We start from the raw sequence: 18,167 nt of genomic DNA, 5'->3' as shown, positions 1-18,167 counted from the left end.
ACTGCTAAATTATTAAACTCAATTTCTGTAAGAGCAGCAGCGACTGATCTTCCCATCACAAGGGATGGGGATCCTCCCAGAGAGTGAGGTTGACCCTGTCAATCAGGGGTTGCATCCCCTCATCTCGCTGTAAAGATATTATAGCTCATGCATTATTTACATCACAAGGGTCACAAAGCAGACATGTGCAGGTCAAGGGTTAAGGGGTTGCTTCATAGAAAGTGTTGCCTCTACCTTTTAGAGTTATGTGTTTATGTTGCCCTTACATGTCAACCTTTAGTACGTATCCACCTGACATCATGAAGGTGGAAGGAAGGGGGGATGGGCCCTTTTGTACGTATCCACCTGACATCATGAAGGTGGAAGGAAGGGGGGATGGGCCCTTTTGTATGTATCCACCTGGCTTAATGAAGGTGGAAGGAAGGGGGGGATGGGCCCTTTTGTACGTATCCACCTGACATCATGAAGGTGGAAGGAAGGGGGGATGGGCCCTTTTGTACGTATCCACCTGACATCATGAAGGTGGAAGGAAGGGGGGGATGGGCCCTTTTGTACGTATCCACCTGACATAATGAAGGTGGAAGGAAGGGGGGATGAGCCCTTTTGTACGTATCCACCTGACATAATGAAGGTGGAAGGAAGGGGGGATGGGCCCTTTTGTACGTATCCACCTGACATCATGAAGGTGGAAGGAAGGGGGGGATGGGCCCTTTTGTACGTATCCACCTGACATAATGAAGGTGGAAGGAAGGGGGGATGGGCCCTTTTGTACGTATCCACCTGACATCATGAAGGTGGAAGGAAGGGGGGGATGGGCCCTTTTGTACGTATCCACCTGACATAATGAAGGTGGAAGGAAGGGGGGATGAGCCCTTTTGTACGTATCCACCTGACATAATGAAGGTGGAAGGAAGGGGGGATGGGCCCTTTTGTACATATCCACCTGACATCATGAAGGTGGAAGGAAGGGGGGGGATGGGCCCTTTTGTATGTATCCACCTGACATAATGAAGGTGGAAGGAAGGGGGGATGGGCCCTTTTGTACGTATCCACCTGACATAATGAAGGGGGGATGGGCCCTTTTGTACGTATCCACCTGACATAATGAAGGTGGAAGGAAGGGGGGGATGGGCCCTTTTGTACGTATCCACCTGACATCATGAAGGTGGAAGGAAGGGGGGGATGGGCCCTTTTGTACGTAGCCACCTGGCATCATGAAGGTGGAAGGAAGGGGGGGATGGGCCCTTTTGTACGTATCCACCTGACAATGAAGGTGGAAGGGGGGATGGGCCCTTTTGTACGTATCCACCTGGCATCATGAAGGTGGAAGGAAGGGGGGGATGGGCCCTTTTGTACGTATCCACCTGACATCATGAAGGTGGAAGGAAGGGGGGATGGGCCCTTTTGTACGTATCCACCTGACATCATGAAGGGGGGGATGGGCCCTTTTGTACGTATCCACCTGGCATCATGAAGGTGGAAGGAAGGGGGGGATGGGCCCTTTTGTACATATCCACCTGACATAATGAAGGGGGGGATGGGCCCTTTTGTACGTATCCACCTGGCATCATGAAGGTGGAAGGAAGGGGGGGATGGGCCCTTTTGTACGTATCCACCTGACATAATGAAGGTGGAAGGAAGGGGGGATGGGCCCTTTTGTACGTATCCACCTGGCATCATGAAGGTGGAAGGAAGGGGGGGATGGGCCCTTTTGTACGTATCCACCTGACATCATGAAGGTGGAAGGAAGGGGGGATGGGCCCTTTTGTACGTATCCACCTGACATAATGAAGGGGGGGATGGGCCCTTTTGTACGTATCCACCTGACATCATGAAGGTGGAAGGAAGGGGGGATGAGCCCTTTTGTACGTATCCACCTGACATCATGAAGGTGGAAGGAAGGGGGGATGGGCCCTTTTGTACGTATCCACCTGACATAATGAAGGGGGGGATGGGCCCTTTTGTACGTATCCACCTGACATCATGAAGGTGGAAGGAAGGGGGGATGAGCCCTTTTGTACGTATCCACCTGACATCATGAAGGTGGAAGGAAGGGGGGATGGGCCCTTTTGTACGTATCCACCTGACATCATGACGGTGGAAGGAAGGGGGGATGGGCCCTTTTGTACATATCCACCTGACATAATGAAGGGGGGGATGGGCCCTTTTGTACGTATCCACCTGACATCATGAAGGTGGAAGGAAGGGGGGATGGGCCCTTTTGTACGTATCCACCTGACATCATGAAGGTGGAAGGAAGGGGGGGATGGGCCCTTTTGTACGTATCCACCTGACATCATGAAGGTGGAAGGAAGGGGGGATGGGCCCTTTTGTACGTATCCACCTGACATCATGAAGGTGGAAGGAAGGGGGGATGGGCCCTTTTGTACGTATCCACCTGGCATCATGAAGGTGGAAGGAAGGGGGGGATGGGCCCTTTTGTACGTATCCACCTGACATCATGAAGGTGGAAGGAAGGGGGGGATGGGCCCTTTTGTACGTATCCACCTGACATCATGAAGGAGGGGGGATGGGCCCTTTTGTACGTATCCACCTGACATAATGAAGGTGGAAGGAAGGGGGGGGATGGGCCCTTTTGTACGTATCCACCTGACATCATGAAGGTGGAAGGAAGGGGGGATGGGCCCTTTTGTACGTATCCACCTGACATCATGAAGGTGGAAGGAAGGGGGGGATGGGCCCTTTTGTACGTATCCACCTGACATCATGAAGGTGGAAGGAAGGGGGGATGGGCCCTTTTGTACGTATCCACCTGACATCATGAAGGAGGGGGGGGATGGGCCCTTTTGTACGTATCCACCTGACATAATGAAGGTGGAAGGAAGGGGGGGATGGGCCCTTTTGTACGTATCCACCTGACATAATGAAGGTGGAAGGAAGGGGGGGATGGGCCCTTTTGTACGTATCCACCTGGCATCATGAAGGTGGAAGGAAGGGGGGATGGGCCCTTTTGTACGTATCCACCTGACATCATGAAGGTGGAAGGAAGGGGGGATGGGCCCTTTTGTACGTATCCACCTGACATCATGAAGGTGGAAGGAAGGGGGGATGGGCCCTTTTGTACGTATCCACCTGACATCATGAAGGTGGAAGGAAGGGGGGATGGGCCCTTTTGTACGTATCCACCTGACATGAAGGTGGAAGGAAGGGGGGATGGGCCCTTTTGTACGTATCCACCTGACATCATGAAGGTGGAAGGAAGGGGGGATGGGCCCTTTTGTACGTATCCACCTGACATCATGAAGGAGGGGGGGATGGGCCCTTTTGTACGTATCCACCTGACATAATGAAGGTGGAAGGAAGGGGGGGATGGGCCCTTTTGTACGTATCCACCTGACATAATGAAGGTGGAAGGAAGGGGGGGATGGGCCCTTTTGTACGTATCCACCTGACATCATGAAGGTGGAAGGAAGGGGGGGATGGGCCCTTTTGTACGTATCCACCTGACATCATGAAGGTGGAAGGAAGGGGGGGATGGGGAGTGAGAAGAGCTGAGAGAGAAATTAAGGATGGGTGAGAGAGAGGGAGTGCGGGCGATAGAAAGGTCAAGGGGTTGTAACGGCCAACAGAGACACCGGGGAAATCAAGCAAGAATCAACAAGAAAAGACAGACAGATGGGCAGAGCGGAGGATGGAGAGAAAGAAAGACTGAAAGAGAGAGGAAAAGGAAAGGACCTTGTTGAAGATGTGTTGTGGTTGTGGACGACAGAGTCAGCGCACGCAGGTCCTGGCATGCAGCCAAAGATTAGCCAGGATTCCAGATGAACACTCTAAAAGTCCCTCCATACACTGAACCTGCGCCTGGGCAGCTACAGTATGTTGAGGTTCTTAGTTTTGGTTTTAGCTCCACAACGTGTTCACTTTCATGTCACGCCCAGTGGGCACTGTGCAAGGCCTATCATGTTGACGTTTGAATGGTCTCGCAGCCGACGATAAGGACCTTACAACCTGCTGCCGACAAGCACAATGTGGCACATTGGACGTACTCCAAACGGTTCTATTCAGATGCTCGTTTGCCAGGTTCACATTCAGACCTACTTTCTTTTACTATGTACATTATGTTCTACTACTACATGTCTGATGCTATGGCCTGTGTGTCGCGTGTGCTAATTGTTGTTTCAAAACTGTATCCCTCCTGGAAATACGAGGGATCAGCGATCAGCATTTTTGTAAACAAACGGCGTCACTGGGTGGAAACGATAATGGGACCCTATGGAGCCATGAGCTTGAGTGTCTGACTCTAGTTGGCTAACCCTGGTTACATTTTAAAAACTGCGATAGTTCACACAACTTTAACACGACATGCATATATTATACATCAAACTCTTGAGCTGCTTCTGCTCTCACTCAATGTCAAAATATAAGCCATGTGATGTATAGGTTTTGAGATATTAACGTTTGTTTGGGACGACTCATACATACTAGTTAACTGCCGCTGAGGTGTTTTGCGGTGTCGTGATGCCACGCTGATCCCTCGTGTAGCAACATGAGATTGATTTGTGCCAGAGCAGCAGCAGCAGTGCACATGATCAAATAACCCAAATCATGAGCCTGAGAATAAAATGTGTAATGTGAGAGTAATTAGAACTGAAAAGATGACTGTTACTGATTGATCTGAATGCAATGTAAAGTGCATCTGCTCCTTGACTGACAGACATTTGTTGAGACATTTGTTGATGAGTAAATCCTTATTGCATTGTCATACGTCTTAGCCCACGTTCACACCATACGCCAAAGCAATGCTCAACCTACGCTGAAACTGAAAGTTTAATTTTGGCATCCTTGTTAACAGGCGAGGCCGTTCACACCACCCGCGCGCGTGCCTTGCTCAAGCCACGCTGAAGCGATCGTTACGGATTCAGTCCTATTTTCCAAGCGTGTGAAGCTGCCAGGCATGAAGTCAATGGAAGTTGTGGGCGGGGTCAAGACGTGGCGCTGAGGAAAAGAGAGTGCTGCTTGTGTGACCGGTCAAGCGTGAGCTCAGCTTCAGCGTGGCTTTGGCATATGGTTGGCGTATGGTTTGAACAAAGGCTTACTTTCAGTCAACTCATTTTTCTGGTATGTTTTGATTTCTGCACCTCAAAAATGGCCCTTGCTCATTTGAATTCCCAACTCCAATGTGTTTTACCTGAACAGGTGCGGTTCTGGGTGTGTTCTGGAGGCTTGCAGAAGGGGGCGCTGTCTCTGTGGATAGTGGAGAACAGCACCGGCCCTGAGGAGCAGCGGCAATTGTGGCACTCTGCCAGCAAGCCCACATCTGAGAGGGGCTGGAGACTCATCAGCCTTCCTCTTTACGGACTGGCAGACTGGTACAGTAAAGCACTCACCTGTTTCACCAATAGACAGCCAAGGTCACGCCCCCTTCCAGTTTACCAATACGAACCAAGGAATTCTTTGTTTCCATTCCATTCCATTTCATAGAATCCTTATAAAAATAGTTTTAGTTGGTTAAACCAGACCAGAACTTTTGACTCTGACCAAAACTAAAAAATATATATATATATATTTTTTAAATCAACGTTTTTTTTTAAAGTTTGGATCAGAGTGAAATATTATGGTCTCTCCTGATTCTAAACATTTTACGAAATTGGTTAAAATCCCTTGGTTCGTATCGGGTTCGTATGCCTAAACCAGAAGGGGGCGTGACTTCTATTGATGGGTGGTTCTGTTATTTCAGGTTAGTTGGTAAAGAGCAAAAGACAACTCTCACACACGCAAGCGTGCGCGCGCACACACACACACACACACACACACACACACACACACACACACACACACACACACACACACACACACACACACACACTTCAGCAACAGAGGTCTCATGAAAGTTCTGAGTAGCTCTTCTTCACACACACACACTCCCGTCTCATAAATGCAGATTTTCACCATTTACATTCCATTTTCCTACAAACACTCTCAACTCCACAGGATTAATGACTCCCATAGGGGCCTGTAGTCTTGAACCATGGGCCTGCTGTGTGTATATACAACATATATCCCCCTCTCTGCTCTGGAAAAAGAGAGTAGAAATCAATACACACGGCTCTACTCATCCTCCTTTCCTTCCAATTAGCTATGGCCCTTGATTTCCCCTAAGAAGATAGTAGTTCAAACCCTTTTTTAAATATATGTTCTATATAAAAAAGCAAGAATAGGAGAAAAATCTCACAAGACATGGCGTTTCATTTCTGTGTTTGCTCGAGTGGGTGTCTCTTTGCTCTTCAAGCTTGGATAATCGTGCTCTCTTGAGAGTGATTAATTTGTGATTCCTGGGTAGTTCAGCTATGCTTGTGCTCTTAATTAGAGTGTCACGTCCTTCACCCTGAGGTGACCCTGCCAGCCTTTACATACTGACCTGTGTGGAGCTCAAGTGTCATCTGAAATATAGGTTAAGTACAAACACCCAGGGAATAACAGACCGTGTGTGTGTGTGTGTGTGTGTGTGTGTGTGTGTGCGTGCGTGCGTGCGTGCGTGCAGCATGTGAGTGCTTCTGTGTGTGTTTGTTGGGGTGAGAGCCTGCTCGTTAATGGGAAGCTATATTCTGACTGGCAGGTCCTGCCTGCCATTGGCTCCGACCATTTCAGTCGGAGCGAAGGGAAATCCCTTTCTGCTCCCTGCGAGTCACTCTCAAATGCCTCCGCTGCTGTGAAACAACAACAACGCTAGCTAGCTAGCAAGGTACACGCTGAAAATGGCAAGTTTTGACGAAGATTTGGATTGTGCAATAAAGCAGGCCTGCTTGGTACTTTGGGTAAATAACTGAGCCTTTTTTCCCCCCGCTATAGCAGAGTGAGAGTAAGAGGAGCTGGTACAGCGTGAAAGTCTTTTGGAACGTTTTCTGAAAATTGCGTAAAAAAAACGCAATTACGTTTCAAAAGATCATAAAAGTGGTCCTCGTTTGTGAAGATGATCCTGCTGAACACACATTACCACTCCCATACATTTTCGTTAACCGCAGACCTTATTTCATGCATTTAAGCAAAATCCCCATTCTAAAACCCCATAGCCTTTTCTCCTGAGGAAAGTGCTACTTCTGTTACCCAGCCGCTGTCAGCTTGCATATTATATCAAATACCCACCAACATCCAATCCAGTCAAGAACACAGTGTCTCCGAAAAATATGGAATTTTAAAATGGAAACCCTGTAGGAACCCTGTCAATCTTCTCACATTGATATTTGTGGCTGTGAAGATATAGTGATATGATCTATCTAGTTAGCCGGGGCAAGATGTCTATCCGTGTAAATCATTGAACACCAGACAACATCTTCGAAACAAATCAAGGTCTGGAAAAAAGTATGGATTTTTTTAATTGAAAATGTGTACAGTAGGAGCCCTGATACCTTGTTTTAGAATTCACCTCATGTAATGCTGCAGGTTGTCATGGCCGTAGACAGCCCAATCACTTTTTTTACAAGCATCACTGTCCCAATCCTACAAACCTTAAAACTAATCAATAACCACAGTGATGTGGTACCGATGAGCACGGTGCAATTTGTGCTTGGGGAGAAGGCTAGAATATTGAGCCTTTTAGGCTATTTCTTCCGTTTTTACACTAACATTTATAAAATAATTATGAACTTAAATAAAACAATTATGAAATTTGAACTTGACGACTACATTTGCAAGAATATTTTAATCCATTTAAAAAAATGTAATTACGGTAATCAAGTAGCGCAATATTTTCACTCTCGGCGATGTGATGTCAACTTCAGGCCTTGTCTTTTCCCCATCTGGACACATAGGAGATGTGATCATAATATAACAAAACAAAAAGTTAAATGTCAAATGAACATGCCATTTAAATCCCCCAACGCTCCTTTCACTATTGTGGGCCAGAGGTGCCAATATCTTAAGTAATTCTTGCAAGTCACTGTTTCAGTTCTGCTATCAGCAAACGTCATTATTGAATAGAAAATAATCACAACATGCATACGTGCTGTCGTAAAAAAAAAGGCTACAGAGTAACGTTAGCCTAGATGCCTACTTGTCAAGGACTTCGGGAGACCTTTGGAGTTTCCAGCATTTTCTCTGCCCGTGAAAGCGGAGTTGGAGTAATAGTTGTATACATCCTGCATGTGCAACACGTATATTTGTGCAAACATTAGCCTACTTGTTGGATATGAGCATAAAGCTTGTGTGGCTCCCATTCTGATCTCTCCTCCTCACCTGTGCTGATCGATCATGCATCACTACCTCAGGATGAACTCTTTACTGACCATGCCAGCCGCGTGCCGCCTGCTGTGTATTCATTAGCTCTGTCTTGTATCAGCGTTAAGCTGCTGAGCGCGCTCTGCCTCCGTGACTCTCCACACACGGGGCGGATGGTTTGGAGAGCCCGGAGCACACTCCTTGGACGTACCAAACAGCGGCGATGACCATTATAGCCTTCGGCTTCAGAGAGTTTTATTGTAGGCTAGTTTGCACTAATGACTGTTCTCACCTGGTAGCCTATTTAGATTTTAGAGACCACAGTGCATTTATTTAATTCAGTCTGACCAAAAGCAGGGATAAAACATATCCCCACCTGAGATCAAAATGAATGACCAGAGGAGGGGACATCAAAAGCAGAGGGAGGCAAAGCACACCCTGCCGATAAGCTCCACAGCCTGGAAACCATATACAATAGACCCTTTTCACAGGGGCCATTTTGTGTCGAAAAGGCAGGTCAAACACAGGTGCAAGCAAAACACTAATGAGGGATTCCAACTTTCAATCATGGAAGCTGGAATCCCTCATTAGTGTTTTGCTTGCACCTGTGTTTAACCTGCCTTTTCCACACAAAATGGCCCCTGTGAAAAGGGTTCTACAAAAGACAGATTCAGCTGTCAAACTTGAACAGATTCAATGCTTCCCAAACCTTTTATAGTCGCTGTGTGTGTGTGTGTGTGTGTGTGTGTGTGTGTGTGTGTGTGTGTGTGTGTGTGTGTGCGTGCGTGCGTGTGTGTGTGTGTGTGTGATAGCAGTGGCAACAATATTAAACCAGGAAATGCCGGCTCCACAAAGGGTCAAACTCTTCTGTCGCAGTCTGGCTGTAAGAGATAGCATACAGTGTTCAATAATACACACCAAGCTGTCATGAGGAATACAAAGCAGATGTTCCAAAGCCAAACCTCAGTTTGAAGCTAGCCAACATGCTAACTCCCCCTTCAGATGTTTTTAGTTTGAAGCTAGCCAACTCTTCAGCAGTGGTGAAGTTGTAAGAAACAGCTCTGTCTCCCCACAGGTTCTGGCTCCAGTTCAGCACAGAAGACGGCCCTGGACCCGCTTCAGCCATCTCTCTCGACAACATCTCTTTCACTATGGACTGCTTCCTGGCCTGTGAGTGTTGCTGTAATGTTGCCAGATCCCCCATGTTTCACTCCTGCATCATCACACTTTGCTTGAATTATTCAAATGAGGCAATTACTATGTCTCTGATTGGCCTAAAAACACACTCCCTCCCCACGATGCTCTACACAGGGAGACTCAAGTAAACATTCATAGTGTCCCAAAGTGCCTGTTGACAGCCAAAACTCATATTCTTTTTTCCAAGTCAAAGTACTCATTGAAGAAAATTATACATGTCAGTCTCACAAATATAATAATATATAATAACCTTGTGCATGTCTACCACCCACTCAGACATTGCATGTATGTAATGTGACATTCTCTTACTTCTAGCACAACGTCTTTGACAATCTTAGATGTACTCTCAAATGTCAGAACAGTTAAGTCTGTCATGCTGATGGAAGAGGGCTTATTTTCCCATATTGCACGCTGGGCTTTTAAAGGTCAAGTCTCACCTCAGCTGTCCAGATGTTTCTGGATCATAATTGAGACTAGTCCGTACCTCATACTACGTGCAGATACCCGCCAGGGATGTGCTCGCCACATACGTGCAGACTTCCGGGGGTTGTGTGCACCTAAACAGCTTAAATTCGGGGAAATGAAATTATCGGTCCCTGCCTAAGCCAAAGCACAGTTTCAGATTGATTGGCCAACTCCTTGGGGGGGTAATAGATACAGACAGACAGCCATACAAACATACTGTACAAACAGACACACATACACTTTGGCAAACTCTGGGAGGTGGAGGCAAGATTCACAATAAAATAGGAAACACTGAGACAAATGACATTAAACCAAGTGTCTTTAGTCAAGTTTTTCCACCATTTTCTCCCCAATTGTACTTGGCCAATTTTTCCCCCTGCTGCCCCGGTCGCTGCTCCACCCTCTGCCAATCTGGGGAGAGCCGTAGACTAGCACCATGCTTCCTCCGACACATGCGCAGTTGCCAGCCGCTTCTTTTCACCTGACAGCGGGGAGCTTCACCCATAGGACGTAGCACGTGGGAGGATCACGCTATTCCCACCAGTTCCCTTCCTCCCCAAACAGGCGCCCCAACTGACCAGAGGAGGTGCTACTGCAGCGACCAGGACACATACCCCGGCCCTAATCCGGCTTCCCACCCTCAGGCACAGCCAATCCTGCCTGTATGGACGCCCGACCAAGCCGGAGGTAACACGGGGTTGCAAACCTGGGACCCTCGTGTTGGTAGGCAGGGAATCTACCGCTACACTACCCGGACGCCCGAAAGGGGTCAGAGATTAACTCAAGATTCCTCCTGTCCGGGGTCTCTGACGTATAGCGTTTCCTCAATAAAAGGCGCTCGCTCTCCCTTTCGTGTGGGCAGAGCAGAGAGAACGCTGAGCCATTCTGATCGCCTTTGTGGGACCCAGCTTTTCCCCCGTGACAATGGAGACTCATGTGAAACAATGATCTTCTTAGCAGCCTCTTGGTGGAAGTGAGAGAGAGGTGTTGTCTGCTTGCTCCTCTGCTCCAAACTGACTCACCATGGAGCTTTTTCACCAGCAGCCATTTTGTGTCTAAAAGGCAGGAAGTAACACAGGTGCAAGCTAAACATAGTGAGGTTTCCAACTTCCAATCCATTTAGGTGTTCCAGTGCCGGGGCCCTCGTTAATGTTTTGCTTGCACCTGTGCTACCTCCTGCCTTTTCAACACAAAATGCTGCGTGAAGCAACCGTTTAAAAGCAGTCTTTTCACAGCCTGGGCTGAATTTAGAGCAGGGTGTGTTTGATCTCACTATCATGGTGCACCGGCGAGCAAACACATGCAGTCACACGGAGACGGCAGCTCAGTCAGTGATCAACGCAAATCCAGCGCACCTGGGAAGCAAAACATGTCACGAAAAACTCAAACTCCCAAGGTTCCTGTCGGCACTAGGAAGCTTCTCCTGTCCTCAATACGGCACAGGCTGTGGAAAGACTGCTTTTAAACGGTTGTTTCACGCAGCAGTATCATTTTAACCGCCCCAGCTATTACTGGCTTCCGTAGGAGGACTATCATATCTTCGGATCTGCAATCGGACGTCGGAGACGGGTAGGAGAGCGTTTTGAACAGCCGTTCCCCCCTATTGCCTATTGGAACGCTATGTGACCCTAATACTGCACGAGTGTATATATTATATATACACAAAGTACAGTAGTAGGGTGACTTTGGGGCTAGCAGACAGACAGACAGGTTCAGTCATCCTATAGTAGGATAGTAGGGTGTTTATCAGTGTAAAAACAGGAGTAGCATCACAACCAAGTCTGATATCAGGAGAAGGAAAGGCTCGGGTCTCCCTCCCTTTCTCTCCATCCACAGTAACGCACTTCTGGACCAACTCTGATGGGAATAGCAGTGTCTGAGTATCTCTGTAGCCCTGTTCCAAACCGGTCCCTATTGAAATAGTGACTATTCATAGTATTCCGATGATGTCACAAGCCTTTTTCCTACCAATATGGCGCTACAATACACACAGCTCATTGGCTGTAAGTGTCACTTGATTGTAATCACCTGTTAATTGATCACAATCACCTGTTGTTTTCCTACCAAAATGGCCGTGTGGTGATGTAGCAGAATACTATCAATATACAGTAGCGTAATGGGTTGGCCATTTTGTACTAGTGTCCACATTCTCAACTGTTAATTTGATTCACTATAGTCCACTATAAAATACCTACAATGTAATTGATTGGATTTATATAGCACCTTTCAAGACACTCAAAGCGCTTCACATATCACGGGAGGGAGGTGGAGAGAACTGCAGCCAGTTTTGCGCCAGAACGCTCACCACACATCAGCTATCACGGTGGAGTTGAGGACTGAATGTGCCAATTAAGTAAAGAGGGATGATTAGGTGGCCATGTTTGAAGGAAGGCCTGTTTGGGAATTTAGCCAGGGCACCGGGGTTACACCCCTACTCTTATGAAGAGTGCAGATGGGATCTTTAACCCATTGATACCTGATGCAGCATTTGTGTGTGTATCCCTTTAAGACCACGAACTGCGTGATGCGGTTCACTGTCTTAAAGGGATACACACACAAATGAGGGATATACACGCAAATGCTGCATCAGGTATCAATGGGTTAATGACCACAGAGAGTCAGGACCTCGATTTAACGTGCTCACTCACAGAGTCCCTGTCTCTGCCCTAGGGCATTGGGGAGATTATTCATCAGACCAGAGGGGAAGAGCACCTCCTACTGGTCCTCCAACACCACTTCCAGCACCAGTCTCCCATCCAAGGAGTATCCTAGGCCAGACCTGCTTAGCTTCCCAAGGAAAGCCAGTAATGTAATGCAGGAGCCACTGGTGCTGACAATATTATACATCATGTAATAATAGTCATAATAATCATAATAATAACTATCATAATGTATAATTATATGAATTCATCTTATGTATATTACATGATGTAATACATTACATTACATCAGTGATGCAAAGTTGAGCAATTGTGCTCTGCGCATGCCAATAGCACAGGTGATGCATTAAGCGAGCTGCAGGGCCAGCTCGGCGAGCTGCAGGCCAGGCGCAAGGCCAGCGTGCGAGATGCCTATATGATAAACACTACATGGGGAATAGTGAGTGAGTGAGTAAATGAGTGAACCATTCCAAACATAGCTTGTAACTGAGTGCAGCTGCATTGGCTGAGAGCACGTGGTCATTACAAGAATGAAACGGTGTTCAACTGACTGAACTCTATTTACTTACCTATAGCCAAGAGTTTGATTCTGGGAGGAGGGACATGGGTGTCATAGGATACACAAAAATCTCCCACAGACAATCTGCTTTGATTTGACGCTCTGCAAGTTTGGGTAGAAACTAAATTGTACACCAGGCTCTGTCAAGGTTTATGCTCTGATGGGGATACAACTTATTATTATGGCATGGCTTATAATCTACCGGTATCTATATATAATGTGGGCAATGGCTGTCTAAATTTTTGTCCCACTGATAATGTCATCAGTGATGTCACTTGAGAAACTGTGTGCATTGTGACATCACTGATGATGTCATAAGCATTGTGAGATCATCAGTGATGTCATAAGAGCAATTGGGATGTCATCAGTGATGCGAAGTTGTAAAAAAAGAAACAAAAATATGCAAAGTTGTGACATCAAGAGTGATGTCATAAGTCAAGTCAAGTCAAGTTTATTTGTATAGCACATTTCATACACAGAGGCAATTCAATTCAAAGTGCTTCACATAAAATGGTTGACAAGAAAACAAAAGAATAAAAGAAGAGAATAAAATGGACATTTAAAAGCATCACAACAAAACTTTAAGAAAGAGCATAAAAAGTGCATTAAGCAACAGGCGCAGCAGTTACAAAAATAGTTAAAAACGTATAGAGGACTCATTGGGTTTGCATAATAGAATAAATCAATTTTTCTATATTGAATCCCCCGACATCATGACTATAAGAAACATGACTACACACACATGATTGGAAAAATGTCCATACCTTTATAACAGTTGGACTCTAACCTTTATAGGCCACACATATCTCCTAAAAAACAGCTGTCAGCAGTTAAAAGCGACGGTAAACATAAAAGTCTTTAGTCTATTTTTAAAAGTAAGTAAAGTTGGGGCAGATCTGAGGTCTTCAGGCAGTTTGTTCCAGCTACTGTAGCAGAAGCATAGTGGGTAAATGCAGCCTTCCCATGATTTGATTTGATCCTAGGGACAATTAGTAAGCCGGACCCTGCTGACCTGAGAGGTCTAGACGGTTCGTAGCGTGGGAGCAATTCAGCTATGTATTTTGGGCCTAGGCCGTTCAGTGATTTGTAGACTAGTAACAGTATTTTAAAATCTATTCTATGACACACTGGCAACCAGTGTAAGGACTTGGACTGGAGTGATATGATCAGCTTTCTTAGTCTTTGTTAGAACTCTAGCAGCAGCATTCTGAATGAGCTGGAGTTGCCTAAGTTCTTTTTTGGAGAGACCAGAGAAAAGGCTATTGCAATAGTCTAACCTACTATAGATGAAGGCGTGAATTAGTTTTTCTAGATCCTGTCTGGACATGTAGCCCCTAATTCTTGCTATATTTTTAAGATGATAAAAAGCTGATTTTCTGATTGACTTAATGTGGGAGTTAAAGTTGAGATCGGAATCAATACTCCAAGATTTTTGACTTGATCCTTAGGCTTCAGGGATAGAGACTCGAGGCGTGCAGTGATTTTAAGCCTTTGTTCTTTGGGACCAAAGACGATCACCTCTGTTTTGTCTTTGTTTAGCTGTAGGAAATTCTGGCGCATCCAGTTATTTATTTGGTCAATGCACTGGCACAATGATTCTATGGGAGCATAGTCAGCTGAGGAAAGAGTTATATACAGCTGAGTGTCGTCTGCGTAGTTATGATAAGCTATTTCGTTTTTTTGCATAATTAGGCCTAGAGGGAGCATTATAAAGGTTGAAGAGAACGGGCACAGCAGCCGAGCTGCATGGTGGGCGTGCCGGCGGTGATAACGACTAGGAATTGAGCACGCGTGGAGCGTGAGATGCCTAGTGTATATAAAATGGCTAAAGATGCCCAATAGTGCTATGATCGACTAGAGCTGCTGAAACATTTAGATGCCACTTAAGCAAATCAATTTCAAATGTGAATGGCACACACAGGCCACACACACACCAGTTTACCATTGGATTATTTTAGTACTGCTCTTAATATTGCGTTTAGTGCTAATTTTCCCACACATTGCTGCTAGTAATAAAACCTGTAATTTTTGTATTGCCCAACCGTCAGATAGAATGGGCACATCAGCAGAAAATGATATGACAAATCGCTGTTCGTATACAGTAGGCTGAAGCACAGTCGCCATCACCCTGCATCAACAGTGGCTTATTGGATCAGGGACACTTTATTTAAAGAGATGACATTTTCCAGGAGACATTTGCACCAATTTGTGTTTAATGTCCTCCGGAGCGGCGCGTTGGTGTGGCAGGATCATCCATCCCAGACTCTCTCTCCCTTTCCACATGGCAAGTCTTTCATGTGGGCCAGGTATCCATTACCTGAAGCCACACTTGACACAGTCACATTGTGTCACCAATCAGTCACAAAGGTTGATGGGACAAGCTGAATCCTTTCCAAGAGTGATCAGCCTGAGTGATAGTAAGTAATAATGTTATGACACAACCCTGCAATAAGTTTTAAGGGGAAAACATATGGTGAACACATTATGCAGAGTATCTCAAGCTCCTCGAGTGTGATGGATGCTTTGGCGAGCGCTTGTGCTTGATGATGCAGCCGTTGTCCTTCAACTGTTGGACTGTCAGTTTGATCATGTTCTTTTCCCCGGCATCATTAAAGGAGTTTGTTGGCTTTATAAGACAGCATAGGAGGTTTTCTCTGTTGTTTTCTCTCACCCATATACCTCACCACTTCTCCTTGCATGCTGAGCAGCAGTAACATTGATGCCAGCTGCCTCTGGACTCCGTAGCCATCCCCAAACATCACATGGTGAATGTGCCTCCTCTGGAAGCGGTGCTTGACATCACTGGGTAGTCAACGCAAAGCACCTCACAAGGATTGTCATTGCCAAAAATGCCATTTGTCAAGGAATAATTGGATTCGCTGGGCTGAAGGCAACAGGGAGAGAAAACAGATTGCTCTGATTGGCCACCTGCCTTCTTTCAGGAGATTTGCCTTAGTCACGGTGCAGACCGACCTTTGGCAGCCGCTCACTTAAGACCTGTTCAAACTGAGTGTGAACTGCACACACACACACACACACACACACACACACACACACACACACACACACACACACACACACACACACACACACACACACACACACACACACACACACACACACACACAGCAGTACACAGCAACAGTCTCATCCATATATAATGAAGGCCCAGTCTGTATTTGGATTCAGGAACGCACATGGCCTGTTAGTGAATTGGGTTTGTCTGCTGTGGTACACACTGCACCATGGACAACTTCAGTGTTAAAGGGATAGGACAACTTTTTGAGAGATTCGCCTATTTGCCATATTGCCTATACAAAGCAGTGTTTCCCCTACCATTCAACAGTGCCCCTGCCAGGCCAGAAAAAAATTGCAAAAAAATTGCAAAAAAGAAAAATTCAAGATTTTTTCCCCCCTGCTCTCCCCAAAATTTCAATAACACTTTATGGCATATTATTATAATACAACAATACTGGTGTTGACAGTGTACAGTAATAGAAGATGCCAAATCATTCAAAACAATACGCATTTTGCTTTTAGGAGCATTGTGCCAACGTGCAGTGCTGTTCCAAAACGTGTCAACGTGTGTCTTTGCCTGGGAAACGCACATCCCATAACACAACTGTTCGCATCGCATCTCATAATAGTATGATGATACTTGGGATGCCATTGCCAACATAGATGCGAACAGGTTAGCAAAAAGTTTAGCGTCGCCAGCGAGGGCCGCCACCGTTGCGGTCGGGGGACGTTTCGAAATCCCTCCAGGCCTGAAACATTTTCTAGGGTAAACACTGCATATCCATACCCCCATACATACCCATATACCCATACCCCCATTCAAGTCACCAAAAACACACATTCGAACAGCACCTAAAAGCTCTGTGACTCGTGTACTCACCACACAATGAAATAATTATCCAAAATGCGGATAAACGGTCATTTTCGCAGGTAAATATATAGCCGGAACTACTTTCCAAACATGGCCGCCAGGTGCAGTGATCACACAGTGCCTCAAACAAACAGAGTATTTTGGGCGACTGAACGGGGATAGGCAGCTGTACCGTTAACTCTCATTCATTTGCGAATCTAACTAACGAGAGAGTTACGATAAAAGCATTGTTTATCTTGTTTATGTATGGGCATTATGGCAAACAGGCAAATCTCTCAAAACGTTGGCCTATCCCTTTAAGGATCACTGAAATCTATTAATGATCTATTAATGTTAGTAATTAATTATCACCTGAGGGTGTTAAGAAGAGCCCCTCCATGGACGAATAGGAACAGATGCCGGACACTCCCACAGTGTATTCATGCTGATGACATCATGTTTATTTGAGTGCAGTCTCTGCTCTCTGGAGTGGAGTCACTAGTTGATAAGATGCCTAAATCTCATCTATGTAACAGACTACCATTAGTTAGCTTGCTCAGCAACTGAAGCAGCAATCAGAACTTACAGGCTTACATACAGACATAGAAGCACTACCTAAACCACAGTGTAGAAGAAGAATGGAGGTATGTGTTTTCCTGTTGTGTGAACTGAGTGAAATTGATTTGCATATGAGAATTATTGTTGGAGCTGTGTGGAAAAATCACAGCTAAGATGTAAAGATTTAAAGTTAAATATTGACAGTAATAGCCTGAAAATCCCTGAAAATTATTTTTAGCGTGCCAGTGAAGTGTATAGACACCTGACTGACTCATCTGAATGAGTTTCTTGCTCTGACTAAACTGAAAGCGTTTCTTGCTCTGACTAAGCTGAATGAGTTTCTTACTCTGAATGAGATGAATGATTTTCCCTATTCTGACTAATCTGAATGAGTTTCTTACTCAGACTAATCTGAAAGGGTTTCTTGCTCTGACTAAGCTGAATGAGTTTCTTACTCTCTGACTAAGCTGAATGAGTTTCTTACTCTCTGACTAAGATGAATGACTTTGTTACTCTAAAATGGCAGCCTGGCGCCATGCCACATTGCCAAAAGGAGTGAGGTAGGCTGCTAGCTTGATGTGTCTCTAGTGTGGTTATTTAATGTAGCCGTTTGCGATCAGGTATTGTGGGTTGGTGGTTGGGGTAACAAGGTGGACCCCCCTGAGCCTGGCCTCTGGTGGGCTTC

General features: G+C 45.9%; 1 protein-coding gene across 1 annotated transcript in view; it reads left to right on the top strand.

Moving 5' to 3' along the window:
• alk (ALK receptor tyrosine kinase) overlaps positions 1 to 18,167 on the top strand; it is a gene marked incomplete at both ends in the record, with an annotated part of 658,401 nt that overhangs the window by 545,257 nt on the left and 94,977 nt on the right. Inside the window, 2 exons of the mRNA XM_083632425.1 lie at positions 5,158 to 5,330; positions 9,251 to 9,345. Of these exons, the coding sequence (XP_083488551.1) occupies positions 5,158 to 5,330; positions 9,251 to 9,345 (268 nt within the window). The remainder of the gene's footprint in view (positions 1 to 5,157; positions 5,331 to 9,250; positions 9,346 to 18,167) is intronic.

This window comes from Poromitra crassiceps (assembly GCF_964638095.1).
Source record: "Poromitra crassiceps genome assembly, chromosome: 3".
NCBI classification, from domain to species: Eukaryota; Metazoa; Chordata; class Actinopteri; order Beryciformes; family Melamphaidae; genus Poromitra; species Poromitra crassiceps.
This window is presented reverse-complemented; position numbering and strand designations above follow the sequence as displayed.